At 38.1% G+C, this 16650-nt stretch overlaps 1 protein-coding gene across 9 annotated transcripts in view; it reads right to left on the bottom strand.

The window, feature by feature from the left end:
• The window catches only part of SSBP2 (single stranded DNA binding protein 2), a 122386-nt gene that overhangs the window by 21325 nt on the left and 84411 nt on the right, over positions 1 to 16650 (bottom strand). For 3 of the 9 annotated variants that reach the window (XM_081213452.1, XM_081213459.1, XM_081213460.1), the window contains exons 6-13: positions 12901 to 12984; positions 10469 to 10528; positions 8927 to 8993; positions 7868 to 7938; positions 5345 to 5436; positions 3614 to 3662; positions 2735 to 2770; positions 282 to 336 (exon numbers count right to left, since the gene is read on the bottom strand). In XM_081213452.1, the coding sequence (XP_081069578.1) occupies positions 282 to 336; positions 2735 to 2770; positions 3614 to 3662; positions 5345 to 5436; positions 7868 to 7938; positions 8927 to 8993; positions 10469 to 10528; positions 12901 to 12984 (514 nt within the window). The remainder of the gene's footprint in view (positions 1 to 281; positions 337 to 2734; positions 2771 to 3613; positions 3663 to 5344; positions 5437 to 7867; positions 7939 to 8926; positions 8994 to 10468; positions 10529 to 12900; positions 12985 to 16650) is intronic. The other 6 variants (XM_081213456.1, XM_081213454.1, XM_081213458.1 and 3 more) reach the window with 3 other exon arrangements.

The raw sequence follows: 16650 nt of genomic DNA, 5'->3' as shown, positions 1-16650 counted from the left end.
GGACATATTCAGGTTTGAAAGAATGATTCATAAAGCTGTGTTAGTCTTCCATAATTAATAAAATTATAAGTTGCATCCATGTATAGGAAGATGGAAGTGGTTCAGAATCCTAAAGTGATTGCTAAAATGTTAAGCAAAATTACATAAATTTCTCTTACCTGTGTATGCATTTTAATTATTTGTTGCCTAAATCATGCATTTCCAGAATTTAAAAAAATGACGTACATTTTAAAAAAAATATTTTGCATTGCTTTGACATTTTCTGGTTAAAATTGGGATACCTGCTGGACTAGGCATGATGGGTGTTCCCGGTGGCCCCCCGCCTCCTGGTGGACCCTAAAAACCAAACCAAACCATTTAATTAATAAACACACAAAAGAGCAGTCAGGATCACTGAAGAGACTGAAGTAAACAATATGCTTTTGAAGGGTTTCCCCACGTGACAGAATTAACATATTTTATTTCATCATTCATTCACTCAGATAGTTGAGTGCTTATCAATTCGGAAGTGAAACAAGGCTATCCAAAAATAAGAGAGCAATTTCTACATACACATGGAACTCCCCAGTTATGTGCAAATATATGTCTATATTGTTTTTAAAGTAGCAGCTGAGCTTACTTGAACCATGACTGGTAGAAGCACCAAGGGCACTTTAACCAAGTTGGGAGGGGAGGGTGTGTGTGTCAGGCATGTAAGTTCTGTGCCTTCCTTACGCCAGTCAGTTAAGGATCCCAAGTGCATTAGCCACATGGCAGCTAAAACAGCAAGCAAAGGGGATAAGAAGACAAACATAAAATTTGGTTTTGGCTTAGCTAGCAAGGTCAGCCAAGAAATTTGTATCCTTCCTTATCAGATTCCATCTGGGCATCAAATTACACTACTGACAACTGGGGGGGGAGGGAAACAGTAAGACAGACTTACAGTGGATGCTCGGGTTGCGAACGTGATCCGTGCAAGAGGCACAGTCGCAACCCGCAGCATTCACAGTGCTGCGTCTGCGCACGCGCGTGTCACGATTCGGCGCTTCTGCGCAAAGCGTAATTTAGTGTTTCTGCGCGTGTGCGAGCGCTGAAACCCGGAAGTAACCTGTTCCAGTACTTCCGGGTTCGGCGCGGTGTGCAACCCGAAAACGCGCAAGCTGAAGTGTCCGTAACCCGAGGTATGACTGTACTTACATCTTAATTGCTAATTTCTCTCACATGTCAAATTTGCTACCACTTTTAACTGTGAATTCAGGTTCAACTTTGTACACTCTATATAGGTAAAAGTAAAGGGACCCCTGACCATTAGGTCCAGTTGTGGCCGACTCTGGGGTTGCGGCGCTCATCTCGCTTTATTGGCCAAGGGAGCCGGCGTACAGCTTCCGGGTCATGTGGCCAGCATGACTAAGCCGCTTCTGGCAAACCAGAGCAGCGCACGGAAATTCTGTTTACCTTCCCGCCGGAGTGGTACCTATTTATCTACTTGCACTTTGACGTGCTTTTGAACTGCTAGGTTGGCAGAAGCAGGGACCGAGCAACGGGAGCTCACCCCGTCGCAGGGATTCAAACCACTGACCTTCTGATCGGCAAGTCCTAGGCTCTGTGGTATAACCCACAGTGCCACCCACATCCCTCTATAAAGAGCACACCTAAATATTCTAGTAAATTTGACAAGCTTGATAACCATGTTTTTTACACACAAGCATATTAAGGTTTCACAGCAGGTTGTGATCTTGACACTTTTGCTACCTCCAGTTATCTAGACCAGGGGTGGCTAACCTCTTTTAACGCAAATACCTCATCCTGGGGGAGGAGGGTGATCCCAGTGGTGGGCATGGTCACACCTCTCTTTCACACACCCACACACCTTCTTCTGGCCCCCTTCCTGGTCAAACGATTGACTTGATGACCACGCAAGGGGAAATATGCAGGGTACTGGGCTGGGTACAGAGCTTTAACTCTCTGGCCACGCCAGGCTTCTCTCTCCCTTTTCTGCCCTACTGGATTCTACTTTGCAGGATGAGGCTGGTGGCAATTGTGGATGTCAGATGTATAGTCATGCTATTCAATCTGTGTCATGCTATTCAATCTGTGCCAGTATGGCTATCTGCTATGTGTATCGTTATGACATAGTTCTAATAATCCTCTAAAATCACTGGTTGTAAATATTTAATAACAAAAGTTTTAGATAAAAACCTAGCTACATTCCCTAAACCAATTATTCTGATGATTACAATGGTGATTCTGCCACTTAAGATCAGGTTTTCAAGTCCCACTCAGTTTAAGTGAAGAAAATAAAATAAGTCAAAACAGAACAGAAAAAGTGTGAAACATGTTCTCATACTGCACAAAATTTTATTTGTGACTATATTGTTAGATACTTTTTAGACCCTTCAATACAAATGAAATTTCTTAAATTCAAGCTCATGATTGTGTTCCTCAAAACAGCTGCTTTTACTTTTTCATTATTGAAGACTATGCATTGTACCAGTTAGAGAACATATGCTGAAGTAAAACCCAGCATTCAGGGCAATTTTGGCAAGACTGTTAACTGTTTTACTAATGAACATCAACATATGTACTACAAATATATAGCAGACGCAATGATACAAAACAGATCAGCTGTTCACTTCTCAACCAATACACATGGGTTTTCCTCAACATCTGGACAACCATTTCTTAACCCAAATGAAACGTAGCATTTATGCTAATGACTGCACATATATAAGCGGACACACACAAGCATACTCACTACATAATTCCCAGGTGACGCAGAAGAGTATGGTATCTGAAAAAGAAAAGAAAAGAAAACTGAGCTTTATTCTCTTTGAGATATAATTCTTTTAGTTTTAAAAATGCTTCATTTTGAAATTTAAAAATAGTTTCTAGAAAGAAGAACAAGTCAGCAAATCACTGCTAAAAAATACCAGTGATCAAGTTATATATAAATGCCCTATAAATAAATAAATAAATGCCATCTTACTACTGCCATTTCCACTATTTAAATCGTATTAAGTAAAGCTGAATATGAACATTTTATTATGGTTTTTCCATGCAGCAATTGTTGTCAGAAAGCATTTTGTGGTTTTAAATGTTCTGTATAAATCAGCAGAATCAAGAATGGAAGAATCTTTGTTAAACAAAACAGCTGAGTTCATATTATGAGGAGTAGCAACTTATTTTATATCACCTTTCTATAAAAAAAAACAAAACAAAGGAGCTAACAAAATAAAAAACCACCACCAAACAATTAAGGTATCAAAACATAATAAACTTAGCACGGCAGCATAACAGGCTATTTTTAAAGTAGTGATAATTATAAGATTATAAGGAATGGGTAAACAGGTAATCCAACTGCCTTGTCACCAAAAGCCACCTGAAACAGAAATAGAAAAGCTAAATGCAAGGAAGATGAAAATAGACCTACAACAGGTACTGAATTCAGCTTATGAAAAGGCCCTCGGATGTGTATCTTCAGGGAGCAGAATGATACAGATAGTATTCCTGAGCCAGAAGGTATGTTGATAAAGTTATAAACAACTTAACAGTAAGTTTTGCTTTTTGCTTTTTTCTTTTTTCAAAAGGCATAAAACAGGATTACAAATTCCAGTACATCTTGATATATACTTACAGAATTGGCATTTGTAGGGTTTGGCCAAGGTCTACCACCTCCCGGACCCCTAAAATATAAAAGTTCACAATATGATTTGAGCTGCAGGAGAGGTAAGTGGAAGGTAAAATACAATTCTGAGAGTGGAAGTCTTTTTGTGGAGTGTTGGATCCTGCTCTTAATATAGAGGCCAGTAGCATCCTCTAGTCTAATAAAGACTTCCCCAGAAATATAATATAGACACAACCTTACACCATCTAATTGAAAGATAGACAAAGAATATTTTAGGGGGGAAAGGGGGTGGGGGGAAATTTAAAGCTACAGTTTCCGGACAGAGGATTCTTAAACCACCTAATCTAATACCATCCACCACTTGCTTTTGCATCCTTTGCCACTCCTGTGTTGTTGGAAGTCCTTCAGCTTTCTCCCAATGGAAGTGTAGCATGTTTGAGGAATGGGACATTCACAGGGAAACCAAAATGCTTGTTTACAAAGCTATTGTACTACACACTAACTTTACTTTATGTTTGTGAAACATGGACCACTCATAAATGCCATCTCCAACTCCTCAAAAGATTCCAACAACGGTGTCTCCAAAAAACATTATATATCACTTGGGAAGACAGGCAAACTAATGTCAGTGTACTGGAAGAAGCAAAGATCACCAGTGTCGAAGCAACGATTCTTCAGCATCAACTTACTGGACTGGTCATGTTGTTTGGATGCCTGATTATCATCCAAAGTAACTACTCTATTGCCAACTTAATGGAAAGCGTACAACAAAAGTGGACAACAAAACAGGTTAAAGACACTCTCAAGACAAATCTAAAAAAAAAATGTAGTAAAAACACTGACAACAGGGAAACACTGGCCTGCGAGTGCTCCAATTGGAGAATAGCCTCTACCCAAGGTGTAATGGACTTTGAAGAAGCACGAACTCAGGACAAAAGGGAGAAACGAGCTAAGAGGAAGGCACCTTTGGAAAATCCTCACTGTGATCAACTCCCACCTGGAAACCTATGTCTCCGCTGTGCGGAGGATGTGCGGATCCAGAATTGGCCCCACAGTCACCTACAGACACGCTGTTAAGACCATATTCATGGGAAACAATCTTACTTAGCTACAAGCAAACACCAAAGAAGAATGAGCTGTTTCTGGTAACTAAAGAGCAAGTAACTATATATCTGACAGGTAGCATATTATTACAATGTTACTGTCTTGCTTCCTTTATTTGACATATTTAACTTACTAACATAACAAACACTTCTAAAGTAAATGCATAACTATTTACATCTTTAATTCCACTTACTTCCAGAAACATGTAATACTGACAGACACCAATTGCCCCATCTTTACCACACTGCTAACATTCTGCATATCCAACGCCTTCCTTTCTTTATCCATACTAAGGTGTAGTACCATTGGCACAAACATAATGAAGATACAGGTTGCTTTCAGAGCAACCCAGTTATTGTTCTTCTGTTGTAATCTACAAGCAGAACTGCAATTGACTTTCAATATAGTCACGATCTCCTGCTATGTTTTATCCATAGTAGAGTAGATGACATATCTGCTGTGAGAGGGGCCACCAGAAGTTCAGCACACATTCATGATAAGCCTTGTGATGGATGTCAATTTGACTCTGGTTTATTTTTTAAAGGTTGATCTTTTAATTACATGTTATAAGGTTTAATGTAAAACAAGATTGTCTCTTTTTGTAAATGTTTTAGCGGCATTTTTCTTTTTACTTACATATTCATTCCAGGCATTCCGGGGCCACCTAAAGCATTCAGTGGGGGTCTCATTGCACCTCCATAGTTCTGCAATGATAACCAAGGGTCAGACTACCACAAAACAAAAAAACAAAACCAAAGAGGAGGGGGGAAAGAAAGGACAGCAGGTTAATGACTTCCCTACACATCTGATTATTGGATAGGCCAGTGCCATTCATTTTCAGAATTTGAGTTGCTTGACTAAAAACAATTATTGTTTCTACACTCTCCCTAATTTTAATAAAACTATTTAGCATTTCCTAAGAGTCTTATTATCTTAACAATGGGAGGATATGGGGCACATTTACAAATGTTAATTGATTCATGGAGATTGTAACATTTATGATAGATAACACAATTGTCTGTGAGGGACAGATTTAATATCCATTTCACAAAAGTTGACTTTGTATTCCACAGACATTTTGAGGGATTCAAATGGATTTTTTTTTAAAGTAAACTGCCTATTTAGTGTTAGTATTTAACATTAGAAGTATATACTTATACTGAATAAGATGACTGCTAAGTTTACTTAATAAGCAATCTACAGCAAAGAGCAGGGGAATTATTCAGAAGGCACGAAAAATGTACTGAAATGCCTATGAACAGCCCATTGCTGTGTTCAGGACAAAACGAAAACATGCTCTCCACCTAGCTTTTAGGCTGTCACATATAGCAATCGATTCTGGAAACTGCGCTATTTACCTGGGGGGTGGGGAATAAAACAGCACATGGGTGATATCCAATATTTCCTCTTTGTCTCCCTCACCCCAGGGCACCTTCCCCCAAACTTGTTTCGTAAGATCCTTCAACCCTTTGAAGCTGATGTGCTGGGATGTGTGTGGGCTGAGGAGAAGGAGAGGAAAGTCCTGTTGCACAAGCAAAAGTCACTAGCTGACAGGAATAACTGGGTATCACCCAATGTACATAGCTGTAACATGACCATCTTAGACTGTGTGCATTCTCAGCTATAAGAATTGTACTATTCAAAGAGAAAGCATGTCAATCTGTTGTGAGAAGGGAAGTCAGGCTTGAGTTCTTAAAAGTGGCCAATGCTATTTACTTTGTAAGTGTACTCATATAACACTTTCTAATTATAACAAAAATTAAAACAAAGAGCCCTAGATGAGTCTAGTCAACAAACCCATGTTGTAGGACATGTGCTCAAGACATGCCGATGTATAACAACATGCTTCTGGAGCTATGTCATATTTTATTGAAGTATTCCAGAAATAAAGCTCATCAAAATAAATGCACACATACTGACATATAAAAGCTGTCTCTTTTTAAAACTTTCAGCAAAAGCTTGACTGATTTTAATGCTATTCAGTTCAATTTTCTCTGATTAAGAATCTGAGGATTCTTCCACCTTGTGAAACTAAGATGTTTATTGAATATTGAAGCTAAAATAACTAAATCAGTTTCTATGCTAAAACTGTTGTAGGAAAGGATTTGGATATTATTGATTCTGTGAAAGTATACAATTTCTGTGAAAGTATACAATTTTGCCAAATGGTTTGAAAATATTTAAAAAGGCAAATCTGAGTAAGTCTTGCTTGAATGATTTGGTATTATTAGGGACATATGAAGAGATTTACAGTGGAACCTCGGTTTTCGAATGTAATCTGCTCCGGAAGACAGTTCAACTTCCGAAACGTTAGAAAACTGAGGCGCAAAGGTGGTCTACCAATTCAATAGAGAAAATTGTAAAAAACAACAGATACATGCAGCAGAAACTGTTTGACTTCTGAGGCATGTTTGATAACGGAAGCATTTACTTCCAGATCTCGGCATTCAAAAACCAAAGCTTTCGGCAATGGAGATGTCCGAAAACCAAGGTACCACTGTATATGGATAGGTTCAAAAAGACGGTGAATGGCCATCAATTAGAAAGTTTAATTAATTTTTCTTTCTTTCATGTTTTCTGTCTTTTAAAAACGATAGTTTGCATTTCTCCAAGAAATAGCTAATGTAGCTATTAAACAAATGAGAAATACCAAAGGTTTTATTCTGAATGCAATTTCAGTTAAGTGGAAGAAAAATGAATGTTGCAACAAATTGCACATTTTTAAAACTACAGTCAGTGAACACAGATATGCAAAACAAACTATGGTTGCACCACTATTTCCCCCGGGCATTTAATACTCAGAAATATGCTCCTTCTATACCTGATGATTCATGGAATTAATAGGTAAATGAATCATCCATGTGTAGAGTAATTTCTAAGTACAGGATGGTGAGAACAAACAAACAAACAAGCAGAAAATGTGATCGTCTTCATGATCTATTTTTAAGCTTCCAGACGCCACTGTTGGAAGCAGAAAGCTGAGCTAGGTGGATTTTGGTCTAACCATGCAAGGAATGGTTTCAGGGATGTAGCATAGGCGTTCTGTGGGAAGTCATGCCTTTACACATAGCAACTACAAATAGTTGCATTATAAATTCCACATGAAAAGTGGGCATTTTGATATACATGGCCATGTGAACTGCAACACAAGCAATATACCTGAGGTCCTAAGGGAACCATTCCTCTAGGAGGAGTCATTCTCTGCATTGGCCCACCCATATTTGGATGTCCTGGAAAAGACATGTATTAGGGTACAACCTTTAGTTCAATAATCAGGTTAGCTGATTAAAATATCTTTATATTCAGAGGCACATTCTTAAATCAGATTTCCCCCCACCAACAAATTGTTAATCATGGTTAATGCAAATATTTATCATACACACACTCATATGGCAGGCACCATCATAGATTATTGTTCTTTCTTTAACACAGAGGCAGAGTCTCTTCTAAGATGGTGCTTGCCACAACAGTGGTTGCATTAACAAAAAATAAAAAAGCATTTTCTTCAGAACTTTAGCTAAACTCATATGCGGACTTAATAAAGCTTTCATCCCCAACAACCAGTTCACTGTAGACAAGTCATGGAATGAACCTCCACTTTTATGTTTAGACAAAAAAGGAGGCTGGAAGTAATAATGGAACTATATAATTTTAAAACAACTAATACAATTTACTAAGCATTCTTTAACTGACAGTGCTAAATAATATATAACTACATTACATATTTCAATTATTCAAAAGCAAAACAGCTAGGAACTCGGGGTAGCTGCTGAATATAGCGCAAGATTCTGGGCAGAATGCAATAGCTTCTTGGGCAATCCCTAAGCAACAGTGACTTAGGAAAAGGAAATGCTATGATGGGTAAGATATTTGAATCATCAGAGACCTTTAGGTAAAAAATACTTATTTATCCCCATCAATTCTGACCTCAATATGAAGAATGTCATTATTCAATTTATACTGCAAAAGTAAAATGATTTAAACTCCAGATTTAGGCATAGAAGCTGTTCCCTTTGCATGAAGAGATGATTAACTACAAAGGTTTTTCCCTTGTATCCTCTGCCACAGGACATCCATGAGAAGAACAACAGAACCATCCCACCTGCAGTGCCACAACTGTGTTCATTTTTGCCTGTCACTCCGATCGCTTAACATTCTAAGAAGTGAGAGTAAGATTTCTGAACCAACATGCTGTTATCTATTGATGATACAGATTACCTTGTTGCCGTGTTGGATCCATTCCACTAGGCAATAATGGCTGACTTCCTGGGACACCTCCAAGTGCCTATAAATAAAAACATTTGAATTTAAAAGTTCAATTATATATGAACAGAGAGAGGCTTATTTTTAAAAAAATAAAATGCAATGTGTTTCAAATGCCAAGCAATATTAAATATATTATTATATTTAATATTATTGTTTAATATTATTAATTTAATATGATTATTGTTATTAAAATATTAAAACAGTACTTTATTGAGTTAGGTTTTTAAGATAAGCTACCCCTGACTTTCCTTACATTTTCACAAACTACAATGATTTCCAGTTCCAAACAAGTCTATCATTTTGATTGTAATTTACTTTGTTCACCCAGTTATTAGATGCCTTTTATTAACCAAAAATTGCTGGAAACCTCAATAGGAACACTGCATCAATTCCAGTGATTTCAATGGAATATTGTTGAACGACTACATGAAAATTAAGCATGTATTTAACCATGCTAATTTTGGTCAAGTTTTATAACATGAAATAACACAATCAGTGCTATAACTTTATATTAAGCAGTGCTTTTTAGAATCCTGATATAAAATGAGAAAATCCACCAACAGACAGGGGAAGTCTTGATTGAGCAGACTTCTGAGTACTCTTCCAGATGAGGCTTTTTGCTGTGCACTCGCTCTATAAACTGAATTTTGCAGAGGGTCCAATTCGTAAACTGCTGTCATTCTTTAAATGGAGGCTGTCTTTGTCTTGCCTCAAATAAAAAATGCAACCCCCCCCCCAAAAAAAAAAATTGGCAGGAAGAGGGGCGGTGAAGCACAGTGCGATGCCTTCATTTGCCCACCATGGCCGAAGGCTATGAAGAAAGTTAGGTAAAGGGTAAAGGGACCCCTGACTATTTGGTCCAGTCGTGACCGACTCTGGGGTTGTGGCGCTCATCTCGCTTTATTGGCTGAGGGAGCCGGCATTTGTCTGCAGACAGCTCCCGGGTCATGTGGCCAGCACGACTAAGCCGCTTCTGGCGAACAAGAGCAGCACACAGAAATGCCGTTTACCTTCCCTATTTATCTACTTGCACTTTGACGTGCTTTCGAACTGCTAGGTTGGCAGGAGCTGGGACCGAACAACAGGAGCTCACCCCGTCGCGGGGATTTGAACCGCCGACCTTCTGATCGGCAAGTCCTAGGCTCTGTGGTTTAACCCACAACGCCACCCGCGTCCGAAGAAAGTTAGTGCCACATTAAACAACACTGTTTCTTCACTTCTGCAGTTATTTTTTCTTTTCTTGTTTTGTTTTGCTGCTACAGACTGATAAAAGTACAAGAGACAAAACCCCTCAGACTCTTGACCTAGACTTCTGGGAATCAAGAGGCTGATATGGTGCATTTCCAATAAAATTTGATTTGCATTGTCAAATGGCTGTATAATGTTTGGAGTTTGTTGAAATTATTGTTCTCATAAAGAAAGTATGCAGAGTTTTGACTTTTCTGGTTCAGTTTTCTCTTGCCCCTTGCATTTCATTAATAAAAGGACTGTTACCTGGTTGGGTATCCTTAAAGGTGGCCTTGGGCCTCCTGGGTATCGGGGGGACATGAAAGGCTGCAAAAGAAAATAACTACATTAAGAACACAGATACAGCCATTTTAAATTAAATCCTAGAAAAACTTTGATACTAATTCTCACAACTAACAAGAACGTTATTTGAGCAGTGTCAGATGTTACTGTACTTCTTAACTGACATTTATTGATTCCTGTAATCTGTGACTATCAACATTCTGGGGCCACTAAGCATCACCACTTCTGTTCTCAGAAAAGCAAGACCTACAACCCAGTTCTTGTAGAGCTGAAAGAAAACAGTGCCTACACTCATAGGAATCTTGTAATACAAGTTAGTAATGTAGGAACAGTCCCTTTATACATACTGTGTTAGCACTTTTCTAGGCCACATGACTGTAAGCAGGGCTGGGGATAAGGTTAAGACAGAGCTTACCAAGAGCATATAAAAGGACTGTGTCTAAGCTTTAGCAAAGTCAGGCCAGGAGCTTTCCTGAGCTTGTTCAGAGGCTTAGACTGTTCCTCATAGCCTTAAAAACCAAACTTGGGGTGATTCTGTACAGTTCTACTTGAGTTATGATTAATGTCAAGAACTTGGATGAGAATCAGGAAAAGACTTTGAAATTTCATGCAGCTTGCTTTACTGTTAAACAAAAGGTTCTCCCTTATCAAATACCCATATTTTGTCATAAAAACTTAAAATATTTTGGTTTAGCTCTACTTGCAATTCAAACAACAATTTCTTGACTTTTGTCTTGTCTATAAAAACTGTGAGTCTAGTACCTATATCTGCATCTTTGATAATGTTCCAGTTTCAGGGATTCACATTATAATAGTAACTAGACATAGAACATTATTCTCTGGAACTTTGATTACATGACACATAGAGAAGAGAATTAAAATAAAGATTATCAACTAGACAATGTTTACAAACCCTATATATTGACAATGCAAATAAAAACCTGTAAATATACATATAATATAAAAAAATTGAGCTCTGTAACTGAGTCACTGATACAACCTGCATGCAAGACCCAGATAGATCTTCATTTCCAAACTCTTACATTAATACAGCAGATGTTTGCTGCTAGGTTACTACGGTGCTAAATTCAGTTATTTAAACTGCTCATTAACTGCATGCTAAACCCAAACAGCCTCTCTGCTAACTTGCAATGGAATCTCATTTTGTAGGCAGCTAGATATAGAAGTTTTAGGCCAGTATACTGCCTTTTGGATCCAAATAATTATAAAGAAGAGGTGTTTAGTTGAAGGAATGATCAAGAATAACCCATATATCACTTGAACAGATGCTATTTATATGGATTGCCCTTGGTTGACTGCTGTTTTCCTAAACAGCTGCCAACCTCTAAGCAAGAACTTTAAACAGTAAGACATATAATCTAAAATGTTTTCTGAACATTACATAGGTCAAAATTATGTAACGTTACACACAACACGCAGAAATACTACCTGATATCAAAATACTAAGAGATACCGATGAAAAAGGAAAATAGCCTTATTGCTGAACTTAATTTGTACTTGATTTAAATTATTACTGGTGTACCACAATGCCTGTAAGTCAAGTTGTAGTTAGACAACACAGAACTCTGAATTGTGTAGCTTGTGAAACGCCATGATCTATTAAATGATGGATACAGATCTCATAGCTCCCAAATCCCCCCTCCCCAAATTTTGGAAATGTTTACACCGCAAAGTAGGCACTATTTTGAAATACTCATTTGCTTAGTTCCCAATGGCCCCACATAAGAAGCCTACACTTTTCCCTCAGAATAAGAAACCACAACTAAAGATCACTGGTATGTGCTCAAGAACTGAAAAAACAAAGCCAGGTTCTAGGCCTATTTGAAAGAAAGTAAACGGTGCCATAAGAATAAATTAGTATATGAAAACATTCCAAATGATTTTCCAACATTTTGGCATCAAAGGGTTTGGCAAGCTTAACGAACAATAGTTGAAACCACCAATTTCCAAACTATTATTACATTTGTGTCAATCAAATAATGGGTTTAAATAGTCAATTGTTGGTCCAAAACATATGAAAAATGCTACATTCAGGAATTGCACAAAACCAGATAAGTAGTAAAAATTCACATGTGTGAATATTATTGCGGAAAATTTGCTGGCCCACATTGTATGCCAAAACTGCTGTTACGAAGTACATGGGTATTGGGAAAATAAGCAGACAGACAGACGAACAATACCACACAATTTATTAAGTAGATGGTGAGATTTATGGGGAAAGGGGACAGCGGGTAGGAAAAGTGTGGTTCAAAATACGAACCACTTTAGGTGGACAAGAGAAAAGCTAAATGATAAATTTGAAATGAGCAAACTATCGTTGTAATGGCAGTTGCAAGTAAAGTGTTTCATATGGGTGCTTTTGTATACCCTCCTACCTGACCATGAGGTCCCATCGTGGGATTGCTGGGGTTGTGAGTGGGGGGCTGTGCATGGGGTGAAGGCTGTGAACCTGCAGGTCCCTATGGATTAATAAAATTGGGGGGAAAGATTAGAAACATTCTTTTCCTAGGCTATTTATCCCATTTTATTCCTTATTTAATTTTTTTTTATTTTCCCCCAATTTCATTCCAGACTTCCAACACTTTCCAGGATGGAACATGACCTGAATCTGGGTGGCAGTTCCATCCAGGGTCTCAACACGCTACTTGCTCCAGTGCAGCATACAAGCACCATTTTGAGTACTTTATAAATGGTCATGAAAAATATTAAAACTAAAAACCACTTAGCAGGACCACTAAAAACCATTTAGCAGGACCACGCATATCAGAGGCCCATTAATAGTGTAATTGCACATGCAGTCTTGCACCAGGAAAGACTTGTACCAGTGTTTGGGCTAGAACAAACTACAAGAGGCAAAACAATTTGGAATACTTCCACTGTAGAAATTGAACAGTGATGCTAGATGCAAAAATATAGAATTTCGCTGGCTGAAGGCAAAAACTTTTGTTTACTTATCAAATCTACTGTATGTGCTTCGTAACAGAGAAAAAAGTTTAATCCAAGCATGTGAAATGTTATTAAGCTGTGGGATGGGGAGGAAGATTATTATTATTCTAATCTGAACACTTGTTTTGTTAATTTAGGTACCTGTAAATTATCCTTAACCAAATTAATACAGCGAAGAATTTAAACCAATTTGCCATACTGTGCATAATAAATAAAAAAGTTTTATAAAAACTATTAGCTTCATTTAGAAGTTCAAGTGTTACCCCTGCAAAAAAAGCAACACAAACAGAACTGCAACTGTACCAACCTCATTTTTTTACTCAAATATCCCATGGGATGAACTAATATCTATATGAAGTCTAGTTGCAAAACACAATGGTATTCTATCATATGCGCGCGCGCGCGCACACACACACACACACACACGCACACACACACACACGCACACACACCCCACCACCACCACAAAACATTTAGGACCAGAACTTATAGAAAACAGAAAACAGTTTCCTATATTTAAAAACTGGCTTTCAGGTAGTGTTTTGGCAGAAGCAACAGAGCTTTGGGAGGCTGACATACAAACCCAAGATTAATAAAACAACAGGCAGCAGGAAGTTACAAATGTCACAAGAGCAATCAAGCTGCCTACAACAGGACTCTGAAAACTGTGAGCAAAGGAGGAGGACAGAAGTCAAGACACATAGCTCCACACAAATGAATCCTAGGATTGTAGAGTTGGAAGGGACCACCAGGGTCATCTAGTCCAACCCCCTCCAATGCAGGAATCTTTAACCTAATGTGGGGCTCAAACCATGCCCCTAAGATTAACAGTCTCATGCTCTACTGACTGAGCTATTTGTGTGGGGGAAATACTTGTGCATTTTCCATGATAGAATAGCGTAAAGGAAAGGAAGTAGAAGGATAAGGACTACATCTCATCAGTGCTGGCCAGATGTGAGAAAAAGCAGGGTGAGAACTCAATCTGTAAGGCTTGTACTACTCTGATAGTACTAACTCTACAGCAGGGATTGAAAGTTTTCTAGTATAACATATATGGGCTTTTAGCTCACTCATTAACAATAAGAAATTAGTTTTACTTATGACACTCTTCTTCAAAACACATGGCTGCAGCAGGGTGCCACGAAAAATTAATTCCAAGATTTTATTATAGGATGCAAATTTGCTTTAACAATTCTGTGAACACTACTACAGGGGAGGAGAATGTCTTCTTTGGTGTGGATTTTTGGAAAATATGCTCTTCTCAATTTTTTGACTGATGACGGTTCAAGAAATTGTGAAAACGTGATTCCAAAAATAATATTGAACAGGATGTTAGATATTACAGACACTGACAGTGTGGATGTCATCTTCTTCGCTAATGTTACTGCTAAAGCAGGGGTCATAAGAAATAAGTAAAAATAAATTATATCTAATTACCAAAAAAAGCATTTTTTTTACTATGTTATGATGATAGTAAAATAGTGAATTGCGATAGCTGCCTTGGGTATCTTAGTAACAGAAGGTAGAGCAAAAATGCTGTAGTAAATTGCAGTAGCTAGGAACAGAGAGGAGGAAAAGGTTTAAATCAAAGCCAAGAGATCAAACAATGCAAGAGATACCTGTGAGTGTGCAGGTCACAACCATACTGACAGGACTTCAATTGCATTACACTATCATTTGTGCTCTGAATAGTACTGAGACATACCTATAGCTATCTTTTACACTGCTTGATTTTTTTCAGCTTACTTGGGCCTGGCACTAGCAGTCAGCCAGGTTGGGCACAGTCCAATGGCCCCTCACTGGCCCAACCATGATGCCATTTACCTCTTTCCCCCAATGCCTTTTCTAGTAATGGGCAGCTGTTCCACTTCTGAACAAGAGCCTAGCTTGCCTCCCATCCATGGTGACTGTCTACCATGTTAAACAACATGCCAAAGTAGGCTAAGTAATTTGCAAAGTATAAAAACTAAGACACACCTACCATTAAAATATATGTATTCTTAATTAAAATACACAATAAAACAGGGTGATTAAAACACAGCAGGACTCAGGTTGAGAAATCAAGGGAACGCCTATGTAAAGAGGTGAGTCTTCAAAAACTGGCAAACACAGCTGGGGCATATAATGCTTTGGGCTACAGACCAATGAAATCTATAGGAATCTATAGGTTGGGACATTGCGTAATCAGTAACTTAAGATGGCAGGTGGCAACGACAGGAAGGAGCATAGCTTAGATCCTGTTAAAAGTGCCATCTTCCATCCACTGCTAAAACATAGCAGGCAACAGAGTGGTCTCACTACCACCACAAAAGCAGTGGAGGCAGAGAAAGCACATAGAGGCTGGGCTCTATCCTGTGCTTGGGTAAGAGGGAACTGTCAACCCCACAGCAACTGCCCCTTCCCCAAGAAATCTGGTCCTAGCCCTAAACGTAATTTGTAAGAATATTTTTCTTCTTCTCTCTACCCAGTTTGCAGTGCCAAAAATGCGCACCATTTGTATATTACACAGTAGTCTCTAATCTAAACAAAAAGTATGTACAAAAGAACACTCCTGTGGCAACAGATTTTCCTGCTAATAAGAATGTCACATGAACATTCTGGAAGGAGCACACAATGTTCACATCAAGGAGCGAACCATTGCTTATGCAAGATGACTCTGGATTAGGTACATTATATAAACATGTTTTTAGTTTTTCTGAAGTTATCTCCATGAAATCGATGTATTCTGTTCTTTTACACTAGATGTCTCTTGAGTCTGAGAACTGGCTAGTCTATGTTGAAAAGGTACAATATACTATAACAACACGAATCACACTAGCGATTGCAAAATAGAAAGTCCATGAGTAATCCCATAACCAGCAGGACCACTTCTATGACAAAGCTGGTTTCAGAATATGTATTTGTTCCTAAATTCTGAAACTAGAAAACTGAACTCCTGTGGTTCTTGTTACTAAAACCTTAAAAGGAAATTGTACATAAGAGGCTGCATTTATATACTGATGCTTAAATTAATAGTTTATGTATCATAACAGGATTCCTTTACTAGGAAAAATCCAACAAGAATACAATGCAAATCCACAAGAACATTTATGCTTTGCTTCTAAACTGAAAATTATATTATATACATTTGCCCAATTTAAATAATTATCTGTTTTGAAAGCACATAGAAACAAGCTAAA

Source organism: Podarcis bocagei, assembly GCF_964188305.1.
Source record: "Podarcis bocagei genome assembly, chromosome: 11".
Lineage (NCBI taxonomy): Eukaryota > Metazoa > Chordata > Lepidosauria > Squamata > Lacertidae > Podarcis > Podarcis bocagei.
This window is presented reverse-complemented; position numbering and strand designations above follow the sequence as displayed.